The sequence below is a fragment of the Gymnoscopelus microlampas genome (genome assembly GCF_963454915.1).
Source record: "Gymnoscopelus microlampas genome assembly, chromosome: 12".
In the NCBI taxonomy this organism is placed as follows: domain Eukaryota; kingdom Metazoa; phylum Chordata; class Actinopteri; order Myctophiformes; family Myctophidae; genus Gymnoscopelus; species Gymnoscopelus microlampas.
Window position 1 is genome coordinate 37,980,062 of NC_139949.1, and position 17,792 is coordinate 37,997,853.

Consider the following 17,792-nt stretch of genomic DNA (forward strand, 5'->3'; position numbering starts at 1 on the left):
AGCGTATTACAAGCTCACAGCGTGTCGCATCAGTGGCTTCAAAACCGCTCGGTATAAACCAACGGGTGAAGACACGGCTCCCTTATTTATTTTTTACAGTCTATGATTTTGTCAGAGAATATATTGCACTTTTACCCTTTTAGGGCAGTATTCTATGTTATTATTGTAAAGCACTTTGTAACTATGTTTTGAAAAGCACTTCATGAATTAGGTGTGTAATAATGATAATAGTAATAATAATAATAACAACAATTATAATAATAATAATTATTACCCGACCACTGTATATAGATGACTCAATAGAAGAGCAGGGTGACCAAATACAACCACTGCAGTTGTGTCAGTTATATTGCATTAACCATACAGATTGGTAGAGTATGTAAAGTAACATTTTATTCACTGAAAAGGGTTATGGATCGCAGCTTTAAGTGGTTAACGTGATGCTGGATGTCCGACATGGCCATGATGTCGTCTCTGTCGGGTGGAAACCTCACATGTCCAAAACTGTTACTTTTCAGGATTCCAAATTCAAAAATAGCAAAAGTAGCTTGAGCTTGTAGATCTGCTACTTTTTGATGCTTTTGCACACATTTTCAAAAAATAGCAGATCTACATGCTCGTAGAGCTTGTATATCTGCTATTTTTGAATAGCCCAAAGATATCTAAAATGATGCTTTCCCAGTCTGAATGGATTAAACCAAAAGTTGACTTCAGTCACACAAGTAGATGCCCACCGGGAGATGTCAAAGGCGCATTTGTATTTGATTTTAATTATTTTTAGCGTTCTGATTGGGCTCTATACCTTTAGGTATAGAGCGGATCCTGCTCTATACCTGACTATGTCCGTGTTCACCGTCAATGTTCTGATTGGTCAGACCCGTCAACGCTCTGATTGGTCAGACCCGTCAACGCTCTGATTGGTCAGACCCGTCAACGCTCTGATTGGTCAGACCCGTCAACGCTCTGATTGGTCAGACCCGTCAACGCTCTGATTGGTCAGACCCGTCAACGCTCTGATTGGTCAGACCCGTCAACAAAGTGATTGGTCAAGCTTCACATGACACGTGTGTTTATAAACACATTATAAACACATATCGATGACAAAATGTATCAAAGGCGCCGCTACCTTCACACAGGGTGTGATTTTTATCATTATTTGTGAGTGTGTGTGCGTGTGTACGGAATGCACACAGTAGGATTGGTTATTGTCAAGGAGCAGGAGTGATTCTTTCCTTTTCCCAACTGTGTTATACTATATGTATACTCATTTTGTTTTTCAATGTGACTGACCAGGCTGTTCGGCGGTTCTCAGCCATCAATTAACAAGCCCTTTGCAGCTGTGCCTCTGCCTCTGATGTGCCGAGGTCCGCTGCGCTGCGTGTGCTCTGTCCCAGTGATTGACAGGCTGAACTGTGCACCGTGTCAGAAGTCATATAGCCTCGGAAACCCATGCCTTTTGTTAGAAGTCACACTGCCGTTCTTGTTAGAAAGCTGTCTGCCTGTAATAATGACAACATTGATGTCGGCGTCTGTCGCTGTCTGCTGCTCATTTTTGTATATATTTAGTACTCCTTCAGCAGCCTTTGCTTCTAAATTTCGGCGCTCTTGCGGCAATAGTTAAGTCTTCTTTCACTTTCTCCCCGCCGTTTGGTACCCCCCCCGCCGTTTGGTACCCCCCCCCCCCCCCCCCCCCCCCAGGTTGGTGTCCTGTGCTGCAGCACTCTTCCGTTAACCCGGCACTGAACTCAAGCCAGATTCTGCTGTTAGCAGAGAATCTGTGAGAGATTATGTGAAAACAGACAAGGCCTCAATTCAAGCCCCAGTGGTTTCATGGGTCTGGGCATTCTCTGTTCCAGATGGAAAATCCTCCAGGAATATTGGCCACATTAAAAAGGACATGCAGTGTCTGCAGGCCTTTCACAACAACGCGATGAAACACATCGTTATGAAAAGCCCATGACTGCTCTGTGTATTTCTCATTGTGACCGTGTGATTTTTGATAGTTAGTTTAAACTTAATAGACCCCTAGGGGACTCCAGTCAACTCGGGTTTAAGTGATGAGTCCTATGTGTATTCACATTGTGACTATTTATATTTGACAATTGATATTTGATGTACTTTATTGTCCCCTTGGGGAAATGTGTCCCGTCTGTGAATGTGACTCATGCTAACGGGCCTTGCTTCTTCCCCAGCTGAAAACGCCAAGCGCTCGCCAAAAACGCCTCCAAACGCCTTTTATTTCTACTCCACTACATCGGGAAATATTGTACTTTTTACTCCACTACAATTATATGAAAACTTTAGTTACTAGTTACTTTGTAGATTTTGATTACACTTCAGCCCCATATACATTTCGGCCATTTGAAAATAGCCGATCTACAAGCTCACAATATGTTGCATGTGAACTTGTAAGTCTGCTATTTTCAAAAGATTTTGTATAAATGTTATACATTTGAAAACTTGTGAAATGGGACATTATGCATAATGACTACTTTCTACTTTTGGACTTTAAGTCCATTTTGATACCAATACTTTTTACGTTTTACTCAAGTACATTTTTAATTCCGGACTTCCGTATTTCTACATTGCAGTATTGATACTTTTACTTAAGTAAAAAAAAATTAGAACTTTTTCCACCACTGGTTAGGAGTAATTATGTCCATTTTATTTGTCCCTCACCTTTCAGACAAGGTGGGGTACACTGTAACTCCTAATTCCTTCCGAGGAAAGTTAGACTGGAGAAAATGTGTGTGTGTGTGTGTGTGTGTGTGTGTGTGTGTGTGTGTGGGGGGGGGGGGGGGGGGGGTTAGGGAAGTTACTCGCTAGCCATAAACACGGGTCCGCGACAAAACATGGGTCTGCGAGCCCATACGCTTGGGAGACAGCGGCCTAGCGTCTTTTCTACTTACAGCCACTGTAATTGGTGGAGGTCACTGAACACACCCGGACTCAGATGGGTTATGAGGTTATCGCTCAGATGCCTGGGAGACACACAACATTACATCAGATAGAGTCAGACAACATTGTATATCATCTCTGTCGGGTGGAACCTCACATGTCCAAAACTGTTGCTTTTCAGGTTTCAAATTCAAAAGTAGCAAACGTAGCAGATCTACAAGCTCGAAACGCGTCGCTTCGTGCCGCGTTTCGAGCTTGTGGATTTGCTACTTTTAATGCTGTAGCATGATCAACAAGGTTATTGATTTACTATAGTACTTAGTATTGTATTTAGAATATGATGATAGGAGGTTTCTGCCCGACGGCGACGATAAACACAACTAATGTTCACATATTATGACAAAGATAGGATTCATTGGGAAAAAGACTAACTGTCCAAAACCACAACATAATAATACATCTCGCTACTGGGCAGAAACCTTGTATCTCCATAAAACAACTTTTTTATGTTGTATTACGTAGTATGCGACTTCGTCGTACAACAGTCACGGAAAAGAATAGCAGAAATAGCCGATGTACAAGCTCACAATGCCCTGCATCGTGATGCGTTAGCTTGTTAGGTCTGCTTTTTTAGCTACTTTTGCAATAGTGTTGAAAGAGAAAGTGGTTACGTCTGTCTGTGGGTTTTATAAATATTGAGCAAACAGTGAATAAAGCGCCCTGCGCGCAGTGGTGGAAAAAGTACTTCAATTCTTTACTTAAGTAAAAGTACCAATACTGCAATATAAAAATACTCTGTTACAAGTAAAAGTCCAGAATTCAAAATTTACTTGAGTAAAAGTACAAAAGTATTGGCATCAAAATGTACTTAAAGTACCAAAAGTAAAAGTACTAAATATTTGAAAATAGCAGATCTACAAGCTCACAACGCGTCGCGATGCGACGCGTTGTGAGCTTGTAGATCGGCTATTTTCAAATAGCCTAGGTATAAAATAGGGCTAAAGTGGTTAATGTATGTTTAATTATATCATAGTTTATATCTGAAAAGTAACAAGTAACTAAAGTTTTCAAATAAATGTAGTGGAGTAAAAGTACAATATTAGCCTCTGAGATGTAGTGGAGTAGAAGTTAAAGTATTGGAAATTGGAAATACTCAAGTAAAGTACAACTACCTCAAAATTGTACTTAAGTACAGTACTTAAGTAAATGTACTTAGTTACTTTCCACCACTGCCTGTGCGCACATCCAAAGCCAGGTGCTGGGCAGAGACAAACACTTAGAAAGTCCGCACACTGGATCCAGCCTCCAACGGCATGAATCTTTATTAGCTACCACCAAAGATGACATTTAGAGCCAAAGTCTGAGGAAGAGGGTTTGGAAATACTGATTTTCTTTTATGAATAAGAAAATATTCGCATATCCACTTCGTTCAGATGCGGGTGCGTTGGACAGTGACAGATGAGGCAATCATGAACAAACCTTTATGAAAAACAAATATCCTGCACTCTGCCTCTTGCTCAGCAGCATCAGTTTTTTTATGTCAATTTGAATAAAACTGATGCTGTTGATAAAGAGCAGAATGCAGGATTTTTGTTCATGAATCTTTTGTTCATGGTTGCTTCATAAATATATGATAATGAAACGTATTATAATATTATAACTACAGTGGATTCATTGCAACACAGGTTCTTATTTTTACCCATTTCCTGAAAAGTTAGGGTTTTCCACCCGACAGTGACAAAATAAAGGTTTATTTAATAAATGTTTTATGTGTGTTATTGATGGGTCTACTGCTGAGGTAAGCAGGGTACTCACAGCCTCTTGAGCCTGTAGAGTCCACTGAAGGCCTGGCTACTGATCAACTGCACACTGTTGTTCTGAAGAAACCTGAAGGGCAGCGAAAAACAAGCAGCAATTCATCACCTGATGGGAACATGATATACAATGGCTTTTCATTTGAGACTCTACCATTGTGTGTGTGTGTGTGTGTGTGTGTGTGTGTGTGTGTGTGTGTGTGTGTGTGTGTGTGTGTGTGTGTGTGTGTGTGTGTGTGTGTGTGTGTGTGTGTGTGTGTGTGTGTGCATGCGCACGCAGTGGTGGACAAAGTACTCACATGTTTTACTTAAAGGGACATTTCACCCCTGGAAGAAACTGACCCAATGGTAATGAAGTTTAGGACTCAATTATTATTATTTTTGTGTATGATCTGTGTTTTGAGATATATAGTAATCTTCGAACATCTCGTGACGTTATTTACGTCACGAGATGTTACATCATTCCTTTCCGCACTACATGTTGTCTCGACGCGTCATGCAGCCAGCGGGCAGCCCCCCGCCCCCCTCCTGCCAGAGAACACAGAAAACAGCCCAAACTGCGCATTTGTTCGCGGACCTTTTGTTAAATTTGAAGAGTGACGCATTACTTTACCTGAGTTACATCTTCTGATAGTTGTACTTGAATGTTGACATGAAATAATAATCCTGTGTAGTGTTTCATAAGCGCAAGCGTGAAAGAATCCAAATACAACGTGGAGACGGTAAACAAACTGACTTCCAGTGTTGCCAGATATTGTGAAAGAAATAAGAAACCAGGTCTATGAAAACAAGCCCAAAAGAAGATAACTAAGCCAAGAGCACTTTAAACCTAGACATGGGATATTATATATTTGAAAAATGCCGATCTACAAGCTCACAACACGTTGCGATGTTACCCATTGTGAGCTTGTAGATCTGCTATTTTCCAAAAAATCTTGAGGGGAAAAAGTGCAAAATGTGGAGTATTTTTTAATCGTTTTAACAACACATATTTGGTTGGGGCTTCCTGGCACAAATTATAATTTCAGATCGGGGTCCGTGGAAAAATACATGAACATCTTTGAGAACCACTGGTTTAAACAACAATCAAAACATTTGGAAACAAGCCCAAATATCAACTACATTTTAGAAAGAAGCCGCTTATAATAAGCAGACATGGCAACACTACCATGCTGTTTCAACGTTGTTGTTGGAGATCCCACCCACACCGAACCACCCCTGCCACAAGGAGGGGCAGTGCACCAAAAGCATTATGGTCATTGTAGTAATAAGCAGTCCAGTCAAAACCTAGTCAAACACACAGATTTCATTATTTTTCTGGCCATAGGGTGCAAATTTTAAATTGTGCTACTGTTATCTACTACAAATACTATTACCATTGAGTGATTGCAGTTTCTTCCAGGGGTGAAATGCTCCTTTAAAGTAATACAATGCAGGTCCACAAATAACGATTTTTAGCAGCCTCTGCTGGTCATTACCGTCACTGCAGGCCGTTCGTTTATTCCTGCGTTACCCTAAATTCCATTTGTTTTCACCGCGAGACGGAAGCGTTTCAAAAAGCGTTCTTTTAATTGTTTTATACTATCTGTGGATCGTTTCTCTTAGCCAGTGGAGCTTTAGAGCGGTTTCACACTATGGTCCCGGGTGCGCACCCTGGACCACTTGGCTGATATTGTTGTAGTGTGAACGTAGCGAACCGTTCCCCGTAACGCATCACCGTTCCGTACTCGAAACCACCTCGGGAGGTAGTCTCGGGTCCGATTGCTGCGGAGTCGGGAACGGAACGCGGCAGTGTGAATCCATCCGTACCAAGAGAAGGAAGTGGACTGCTAATCATATATCATTTATATATTTTTATAATGACACATTATTTTAGCTGGGTTATACCTTCTCATAGTTATACTTGAATGTTGACAAGAAATAATAATCCCGCTAGTGTTTGAGTAGCGCGAGCCGTGAAAAATAATAAACAAAAAACACATGTGTGGCGAACGTATTTGTAAGGATAAATACACCAAGGATTAGTCCGTGACGTGACGTCACTGCTAAATTACAAAGGATGCGTCCGTGACGCCAATATCATATTAACAGACGACAGTGCATTTCGAGGTTTCAAAGACCAGTGCACACACTGCTTTGGTTGTGTATTGTTGATCTGTTGTTATTATAACTCAAGACAACGTCAGGAACACAGTCAAACTTTATTATTCACTCTAGAATGACTTTTCTTCTGTGAATGACATTCGCTCTCCCAAAGCGTCATAGTCCACAGCGCCCCCATGAGGCACCTATTTACCATTACTGTTAAATGAAATGGTCTCGAGTCTTGGCCAGTGTGAATGCTGGCCAACCAAGCGCACTCGGGAACGGAGGAGGAACGCTTCGCTTCAAACGCACCCAATGTGAAACCGCTCTTAGTTACCGTGAGCTGTGTTTTCTTTTTCTGTTGTTTTTCGATCTTCAAATCCTACAATCTCTTAAAAACAGCGTGAGATTCCTTTTTGTTATTAGCGCGGTAGTTCCTGGCCAAACAGGAAACTGGTGCGGTAGTTCCTGGCCAAACAGGAAACCGTTGCATTTCCGTTTCCGTTTTCCGGCCGGATGACGTCATTTTCGCGGCAATGACCAACCTAGCCACCGTTTCAAAAGAAAATATAATAGAAAAGGCTTTCGGGGGTGAAATTCATGGAGTGGGTGTTGTGAAAGATTTGCCACTCACAAAAGATATACAATTTAACTTTAGTTTTGCTGAAAAAGTTACCTAGTATTACTTTAAGTAAAAGTATCAATAACAGAAGTATCAGATGATGAATCCCACCTTTGTTTGTAAATCAAATGCGCGTTCATGTACGTATGCCCCATTTGTATTATCCGACGCCCAATTAATACCATAAGGCAACACCGGAATAGGCAAGCTGAAATAAAATCTGCCGTGTTGAAAGCATACAACTTCAATGTGTCGCTCGTCCAAAAAGAAAAGATCTACAAGCCTACAACGCTTCATAATCGCGGTGGATTTGGTTTATTTGGCAAGCGAGTCGCTCACGCGATGGATCAGTTGAACATGAGTGAAATAGCTTAATGTCACAGAAAAACGATATCAAAATGAATTTTAAAAATCCCAAAAAGGTAGCACATCCAAAATTTCAAATCAATGGAGGGCAGAGTACTCACATTTCCACTTTTTTTATTGGCACACACCAATAAACAAATAATATATTAGACTAATAAAGCATGGTGGGATATTATACAAGCCTTCTCTACTGAACAGCTGCCCACCTTTGCTGAGGTAAAAACTAAACAAAAACAATGCTGCTGGAATGCGGGACACACTGGAAAGCTGTTACCTGAGAGATTATGGATTATAGCTTTACATAATATATTGATCACTGAGGTCAAATGCATATTTTTAATTAACATATAAATAGACGTACTATGGGAATGGACACAGATTTCATCCAGACGGTAAGACTAGCAGGATATTGTGTGGCCGTGTTCTGTCATCAACCAGTTTCATACTGCTATTAGAGATTAATAAGTACCGTGACAATGGCACGTCTGTGGTCTGCTGCAGCATTAAGCATGACAGGCTAATGAGTTTCGACAAATTATGGTCACATTTGCAGGAACGGCAAACTGAGGGACGAAATAATTATGTTCATTATGACCCTGAATGAGTCAACTAAAATAATACGTACAAATCAGTTTTAATTAGCCTGGGACAATAGGATGGGACAGAACACATTGCACATTGAGATTAGCCTTCAACAGAAATTACCTCAAATGTCCACTGACTGAGGTCGGAAGTCGGAACCCATTACGGTCTGTGGCCCTACATGCTGTTGTACTTTGTTCTGTGAACTTACCCCATTTAGACCAAGGGGCAAGGCTTGGATATTTACGATGAGGCCAACACGGAAGCTTATGAATGGCCAGAGTGAGGCACTGTTTTACCCTGCGCCGACCTGCAGTGTCAGAAAGAATTTATTTTAACGCAAGTGATTGGGTTTTTGACAAACTTTAGACTAGATTTTCTTACCGTAATAAAAATTGTCATAAATTCTATATGCTTCCAGTCGCTAGTTTAAAGTCTCCTTTCAATCATCATGATATGCGTTTTGCTAAATTATGGTCCCATTTATTCTAAAATTGACGATAAAGTAGGCTATGCTCCAGGAGGGGCGGGATGATTTGATTGACAACCTACACAACCAATAGCATTCATTCCCCGCACTACTCTTGATTGACAAGCTACCCAACCAATAGCATTTTTGGGGGTTGTTTTCCGGTTCGCTGGTCACGTGTCTGGTCTCAACCAATAGCGTTTGAGTTCCGGCGTGGCCAACTGTATATATTAACGATGGAGGAATGCACGTTTCTGAACTATCGGCTTCATTTTCGTTCTGTAGAAAGCAGAGGAGTGGCTTTGTCCATTCTTTTTTACAGTCTATGATTTAGACAGAGAAAAATAAGTCATTTTTAGATTTCTTTGGCTATTCAAAAATAGCAGATCTACAAGCTCGTAGCGCGGCACTATTTTTGAATAATCGTGAACATTAAGTGCAAATCTTTTTTAAAGCAAACATTTGTAACTCAAATCTTTGCTTCTGGGGGATTCTACAAATGTCTTCTAAATCGTGAGTTTTCTGAAAAACTTGTTTTGCTATATCAGTGGTGCTCAAACTTTTTCATGTCAAGAACCACCCAATTTTTTTTGTCCGCGGACCCCCATCTGAAAATATTTTGTTCCAGGGACCCCCCCAGAAGCAAAGATTTGAGTTAAAAATGTTCCCTTTATATATTCAAATATTTGCACTTAATGTTCACGATTAAAAATAAATAAAATAGCAGATCTACAAGCTCATAGAGCTTGTAGTTCCCGGTCGTAATGGATTAATCGATTTGATGAAAATGATGAAAATCAAGCAGAGTCAGACATGATCCCCATGCAGACTCCAGGCTGTCTATGAAGAAACCATCATCAACAGCCTGATCCAGAATACGACTTCAGAGTCAGACCCCACCCTGAGTATCAACATCTTCCGTTGCGACAGTTGTTCTCAAACTTTTTTTTTAAATTCAAGGACCCCCACGACTCTCAGAGAACATGCAGGCCCGTTAAGAGTCCATTTGGAACCCACTCAAAGAACCCTGGGGGAACCCATTATGTTTGAGAACCATTGCTTTATGAAGACGCGCTTCAGAGTCCCGATGAACCGCACCAATGGATCCAGGCAAGGAACATCGTGTTCAATGAGGTCAGTGGTGGAAAAAAAGTACTCAAATGTTTTACTTAAGTAAAAGTATCAATAATGCTGTAGAAGTACTCTGTTGCAAGTAAAAGTCTGGAATTCAGAATGTACTTGAGTAAAAATTACGTATCAAACTTTACTTAAAGTACCAAAAGTAAAAGTACAAAATCTTTTGAAAATGTTGTACTTCTTCATCAGATGGTAAGACTAGTAGGATATTGCGTGGCCGCGTTCTCATGATGTCGTCAACCAGATAAATTTTGCCATCAGAGATTAATAAGTGCGATGGTGCGTCTGCGGTCTCCTGCAGCAGTAAGCAGGAACGGCAAACTGAGGGACGAAATAATTATGTTCATTATGACCCTGAATGAGTCAACTAAAATAATACGTACAAATCAGTTTTAATTAGCCTGGGACAATAGGATGGGACAGAACACATTGCACATTGAGATTAGCCTTCAACAGAAATTACCTCAAATGTCCACTGACTGAGGTCGGAAGTCGGAACCCATTACGGTCTGTGGCCCTACATGCTGTTGTACTTTGTTCTGTGAACTTACCCCATTTAGACCAAGGGGCAAGGCTTGGATATTTACGATGAGGCCAACACGGAAGCTTATGAATGGCCAGAGTGAGGCACTGTTTTACCCTGCGCCGACCTGCAGTGTCAGAAAGAATTTATTTTAACGCAAGTGATTGGGTTTTTGACAAACTTTAGACTAGATTTTCTTACCGTAATAAAAATTGTCATAAATTCTATATGCTTCCAGTCGCTAGTTTAAAGTCTCCTTTCAATCATCATGATATGCGTTTTGCTAAATTATGGTCCCATTTATTCTAAAATTGACGATAAAGTAGGCTATGCTCCAGGAGGGGCGGGATGATTTGATTGACAACCTACACAACCAATAGCATTCATTCCCCGCACTACTCTTGATTGACAAGCTACCCAACCAATAGCATTTTTGGGGGTTGTTTTCCGGTTCGCTGGTCACGTGTCTGGTCTCAACCAATAGCGTTTGAGTTCCGGCGTGGCCAACTGTATATATTAACGATGGAGGAATGCACGTTTCTGAACTATCGGCTTCATTTTCGTTCTGTAGAAAGCAGAGGAGTGGCTTTGTCCATTCTTTTTTACAGTCTATGATTTAGACAGAGAAAAATAAGTCATTTTTAGATTTCTTTGGCTATTCAAAAATAGCAGATCTACAAGCTCGTAGCGCGGCACTATTTTTGAATAATCGTGAACATTAAGTGCAAATCTTTTTTAAAGCAAACATTTGTAACTCAAATCTTTGCTTCTGGGGGATTCTACAAATGTCTTCTAAATCGTGAGTTTTCTGAAAAACTTGTTTTGCTATATCAGTGGTGCTCAAACTTTTTCATGTCAAGAACCACCCAATTTTTTTTGTCCGCGGACCCCCATCTGAAAATATTTTGTTCCAGGGACCCCCCCAGAAGCAAAGATTTGAGTTAAAAATGTTCCCTTTATATATTCAAATATTTGCACTTAATGTTCACGATTAAAAATAAATAAAATAGCAGATCTACAAGCTCATAGAGCTTGTAGTTCCCGGTCGTAATGGATTAATCGATTTGATGAAAATGATGAAAATCAAGCAGAGTCAGACATGATCCCCATGCAGACTCCAGGCTGTCTATGAAGAAACCATCATCAACAGCCTGATCCAGAATACGACTTCAGAGTCAGACCCCACCCTGAGTATCAACATCTTCCGTTGCGACAGTTGTTCTCAAACTTTTTTTTTAAATTCAAGGACCCCCACGACTCTCAGAGAACATGCAGGCCCGTTAAGAGTCCATTTGGAACCCACTCAAAGAACCCTGGGGGAACCCATTATGTTTGAGAACCATTGCTTTATGAAGACGCGCTTCAGAGTCCCGATGAACCGCACCAATGGATCCAGGCAAGGAACATCGTGTTCAATGAGGTCAGTGGTGGAAAAAAAGTACTCAAATGTTTTACTTAAGTAAAAGTATCAATAATGCTGTAGAAGTACTCTGTTGCAAGTAAAAGTCTGGAATTCAGAATGTACTTGAGTAAAAATTACGTATCAAACTTTACTTAAAGTACCAAAAGTAAAAGTACAAAATCTTTTGAAAATGTTGTACTTCTTCATCAGATGGTAAGACTAGTAGGATATTGCGTGGCCGCGTTCTCATGATGTCGTCAACCAGATAAATTTTGCCATCAGAGATTAATAAGTGCGATGGTGCGTCTGCGGTCTCCTGCAGCAGTAAGCAGGACAGAATAATCAGCTTGACAACTTATGGTCACAGTGGTAGAGAAGGCAAACATGCTGAGGGACAAAAATAATCATGTTCAGCTTTGAATGCGTCAACTAAAAATACATGACAAACGGTCTGAATTTGCATCAGAATGAGGCGGAACACATTGTACAGAGATCTAACTAGCCATGCTTACAGCAGTAAGCATAATAATCAGCTTCATAAATTATGGTCACAGTGTCAGAGAAGGCAAACAACGGTTTGAATTTGCATCAGAATGAGACAGAACACATTGTACAGAGATCTAACTACCCATGCTTACAGCAGTAAGCATGACATAATAGTCAGCTTCATAAATTATGGTCACAGTGGCAGAGAAGGCAAACATGCTGAGGGACAAAAATAATTACGTTCAGCTTTGAATGCGTCAACTAAAAATACATGAAAAACGGTCCGAATTTGCACCAGAATAATCATGTTCAGCTTTGAATGTGTCACCTAAAAATACATGGAAAATGGGCTGAATTTGCATCAGAATGAGACAGAACACATTGTACAGAGATTAGCCTGTGTCAGCCTTTGTCATATCTAGGAAGCCTAAAAGGCAAACAGAATTTTTAATTGTATTAATGTTCCAATATTCAATACCAAACACACAATTAAATCATTAATCACAATTATTTGAATGACAATTAATCGTCAAGTTAAATTTGTAATTGTGACAGCCCTATTCATATGCTAATAATGACTGCCTCACTATTCATTATCCTGCTTATTACACAGATACTTAATTAAGATATCAATAACAATTAAGTATAACAACAAACACATATTTATTGATTTAACCACATGAGCCCTAGCATCCCTATTCTGGGGGCAATGATTCAGCAAAAACAGCAGATCTACAGTACAAGCGGTTGTGAGCTTGTAGATCAGCTATTTTTGCCAAACATATTTGGTGCAGGGGGGCCTGGGGGTGGGAAAGGAGGGGGGCCAGTATAGCTCGCTACCATACTGTAATATTTGCCTGAACCCATTAAGACCTGAGGTTTATTCTAAAAATGTCGTCTAAATCCTAACAGTTATCTGAAAATACTTATGTATATATTGGTGGTGCTCAAACGTTTTCATGTCAAGGACCCCCAAACTGATATGTATTTGGCAGCGGACCCCCATCTGAAAACATTTTGTTCTAGCTGGACCTCCGTAAGCAAAGATTTGAGTTAAACAGGTTCATAGTGCTGCACAAAGTGGCGTGCCATGAGCTTGCATAGCTACTATTTTTGAATAGCCAAAGTAACCAATTATGGTTAAAAGATTGTGATGCAAAATGATGTCAAATGACACAGATGCTTTCACCGGTTTTAATGGGTTAAATAGTCCCAACCAACATTATCAATGACACAATTGCACCTCAATTTAGAAGAACATAAGTTAGATCAAAATCTTCATTCAAACCATGAGATGCTATGGTATGCCCTCAGGCAGGGACATGCGGAGGGATTTGGAGATGCAGGGGCTGTAATTTCAAAAGGGCACCTGTTGCCGGCCGGCCCGATTACCATACTTTTAGGCCAGAAAACCCCCCAAAAAAATAAAAAGGTGTCATTGCGTACTTAATGTCCTCAAAGTCACGAATCCAACAAGATTTGAACTGAGCAGATTGGACCTCCCGTTCCAGAGATAATGGCCAAAACGTCTTGAAGACGGCCACTTTTGCCGATGAAGTTTTGTCCATTGTCGCCCGTTTTTCTTTAATAACACAGGCTAGGAAGGTGCTCAAGCCCCCTTTCATGTCTATGTGTGCACGTGCCTGCTCTCAAGACGTCTCTGTCTGCAGGAGAATTTCAACTAGATTCTCCCTTCTGTGGCTTAGAGTAAAACTTTTCAATAGTTCAGTAACCACATGAATAAAAAGTGCATAAAAAGATGCCACTGGCACTTGGAATAATCCTTCTTAGTCTAAGTCCAGTGGGTGGGTATGCGAGTACTGCATGTCTGTACCTAAAGTCAAGAGCAAATGAGCAAAGCTGCAACACATGTACAGTATGAAAGAGTGCATGAAAATAAAAACTATTTTCAGATATTTGCACTAAATAAAATGTATGTCTGCTTATACAGAGTGTGTGTAGGATAGGGTTGGAGTACACACTTAAAGGGTTAGTTCACCCCCAAAATGCCATTAGGAATGCGACCAATTTATTTCCCCCATGAATTCAAGTCTCCATGGGGTGACTAATCAATATTTTTTTGGGTGAACTATCCCTTTAAGCATTGTAATAATATAATGTAAAAGATGTTTTTTTAAATTCTGCTACCACTTCCCACTCGCGTGCTTGCTCTCTCTCTCTCTGTCTCTCCCCCCCCCCCCGGAACGCTGTTGGATCATCAGACACGTTGATTTCCAATGGGTGTGTATGGGTAAAACGCACGCCTGTGTGACTTTAGACAGATGCTAGACTCTAGTCTGTAGGTGAGTCAATCTATGAAAAAATGGCCCTTAACCTAAAAAAAATTGATACAAAAGGTTTTCTCATATCTCATATTTGATACTGTTTCTTGGTCCGTTTCTGGCGAAAATGTAACTAATTCGGTCGGCGTTTAGTGTCTAATTAGCGTTTTCTCACCGTCAGTTCATGCTTCATATCCATGTGAGTCAAACCATTCAGAATGGGGGAAAAAAACGCGACCCAGGTAGGATGTGTAAATTACGTCAGACTTCGGTGATCTATTGTGACACGTTTTAACAACACAAATCTTGTGGGTGTCCCCTGGCACCACATATTTGGAGATGAGGGTTGTGTTACTATTGCTGCTATAGCTTTGTACCTATAAGTGGTGACAAACAAAACCTTGCTTCTTGATTCTTGAGTTAGGGGTCCTTATAGCAATATAGAAGTACTCTGTTATAAGTAAAAGTCCGGAATTCTAAATTGACAAAAGCACAAAAGTATTGATATTGAAATGTACTTAAAGTACCAAAAGTAAAAGTACTAAAATGTTTGAAAATAGCAGATCTACAAGCTCACAACGCGTCGCATCGCAAAGTAACTACTGTAGTAACTAAACATTTCAAATAATTGTAGTATTTATATATATTTATATATGAAACCTTTTGAGAAAAACTACTTTCTGTCTCTGTCAGCTGGGTGTCATCCACTCCAAGTAGAAAGAATGTTAGTAGAACACTCAACAAACCAACACTCACTTCTTTCTCGTTGTTGCCGTTGTCAAAATATAAACAATAGCTGAAGGACATTTCATGCGTGCTCTGGCATTATTTTCCTTCACTCCTGGCTATCTGTTTGTCTGCGTTCTTCCCCTAAGACTTAGCTTGTCAATACATTTCATTAAATATCTCATTTCAAGTGTTTATTTCTCTGAGCACATTCAGGGAGAGCCTTGCCCTTGCCTGTGGGGCTGAGTGCACAATATAAAATAAATAAATAACATAAATAAATGCAACACAGTACAAAGCAGCAAATACACTGTATATATCCACTATCTGCACTAGGGAGTACACAATATGAAATAACCCCTGTCCAGGACAGGCTTCAGACCCTCAGGAGACTTGGCTCATATCTGAACCCAGTTGATTTGGCACTAGGAGCCCGTTGTGACCGCATGCCCTTGCTGACGTCGAGTCTGTCTACTGTATGTCTTAAAAAATGATATTATACTAGTCTATACCCGTCCGGTAGTGATGTGCGGGTCGGGTTTTTTCATAACCCACCCCAACCTGTCCCGCAGAACAATATATAAATCAAAGACTTGGCCCGCCCCCCCCCGCGGTGAAAAAAAAGAAGATAATCATCATCATAATAGCTCAGACAACAATATATAGCTGTATGGCCTCATATAAACTTTTATAACATCTTACAGAGCGTTTTTTGTAACCTCAGCAAGGTGCTCGCCCTGAAACACGGTCGCCCCGGATCAAATCCGGCGACCTGGGAACGGTCACCACCACGTACTCCTACACGTAACCTCAGTAAAAATGGGGGCGAGTGTGTTTTGGGGCGATCGTTCCGGTTACCTCAGCGTACGTTTCTCTCTCTCGCCGCGCTGTCATTGTTTGACGACAGGGCACGGCTTATTCTGGAAATGCCATCAGCTCACGGAAGCCTTTCCCCTCGACAACATCGAGTATTCTTAAACAATCGACAAATGAAATGATCAAAAGGCCTATCGCATTAGGTCTTTAAACACCAGGATAGAACATGGATAGAGTTAGAACATGAATAGGCCTATTAAGCATGCGATTCTGTAACTGTCTTTTTTCTTTTTTTTGCGTGTGAGAGTGGTGTCAACCCGCTACACCTGCAGACCGCATAATTAGTGTGGTTGCCCAACAGGGCAACCAGACTATAGTTATCTTCACACTTTATTATTATTATAGATAAACAATACTTTCAGCCGCATCTCCTCCCACAGTTTTTATCCCCTAATGTTGTGCCATATATCAAAATGACCGTCTAAATCGGGAATCGTGCGCGTGTATAGGGCTAAGAGATTGGTTAAATAGTTTAATTGATATTGATTTATTAGTGCATTAAATTTCCCCATCCACTTTAATGTAAAAGTGAAAAAACTCAAATTCAAGTATTTTTTTCTCAGAAACCGTAAGAGCTAGAGTTACTAGATTTGGAGGAAAGGTTCATAATATTGTCCGAAATTATTATGAAAATAATTTAACCAATCGGCCTCATGGTGGCGCTATAACAGCCCCCTTTACGTTTTGGCCTATAACTTTTGAACCGTAGGTCGTAAAATCAAAATTTATTTTCCCCTGGATTCCTTGGGTCATTAGGCAACTTCCCATATAGGCCACGCCCATTTGCGTCTGGATAGATTTTCCGCCATTTTGAATTTTCTTCAAAACACACTTTTAGCTCCTCCTCCCATATATTTTGTCCAAATTTCACAAAAATCGGTACACATGATCTCTGGACCCATGCGATAATCTGGACGGAAACAGAATTTTGATAGTCCATACCGTTCGTCCGTAAATGGCTTCCAAAGTTAGCGGAAGGGGCCCGTTTTACAAAAAAGGCCACAAATCACGAACGAAACGTCCAGTCAATCCCAAATTTGAATCACATGTCAAGGGTGGTTTACTCAACAAATCCCCAAAAGCATTTCCACTTTGATCCATAGGGGGCGCCACAAATGCTCAAACTGTAACCGTTTGATGCAAAAACCTTATGTTGGGGGGATCAATCCTCTCAAAATGAAACGCAAGTGATCTCAGGAGTTATGTGACAATGTAATTGGCGCAGCCTCTGATGGTATTCCTCCCAGCGTATTCCTCGAGTCCCGACGGCAGCGATCCGCGACTCGCGTCGGCGCAACCACACTCTGCAATTGCCCTGAATTGCGACGCGTCTAGTTGCCTATGAAATCTTGACTCGACCTGCGGGTAACGGGTCGGCAAAAAAAACCCAACATGAATTCAAGTCTCCATGGGGTGACTAATCGATCATTTTTTGGGTGAACTATCACTTTAAGGGTTGTAATAATGCAATGTAAAAATATTATTTTTTCTGCTTCCACTTCCCACTAGCTATCTCTCTCTCTC

General features: G+C 40.7%; 1 protein-coding gene across 1 annotated transcript in view; it reads right to left on the reverse strand.

Annotated features, from left to right (window-relative positions):
* rxfp2a (relaxin family peptide receptor 2a) overlaps positions 1 to 17,792 on the reverse strand; it is a 126,111-nt gene that overhangs the window by 47,907 nt on the left and 60,412 nt on the right. The window contains exons 7-8 of the mRNA XM_084073958.1: positions 4,714 to 4,785; positions 2,910 to 2,981 (exon numbers count right to left, since the gene is read on the reverse strand). Coding sequence (XP_083930084.1) covers positions 2,910 to 2,981; positions 4,714 to 4,785 — 144 coding nt within the window. The remainder of the gene's footprint in view (positions 1 to 2,909; positions 2,982 to 4,713; positions 4,786 to 17,792) is intronic.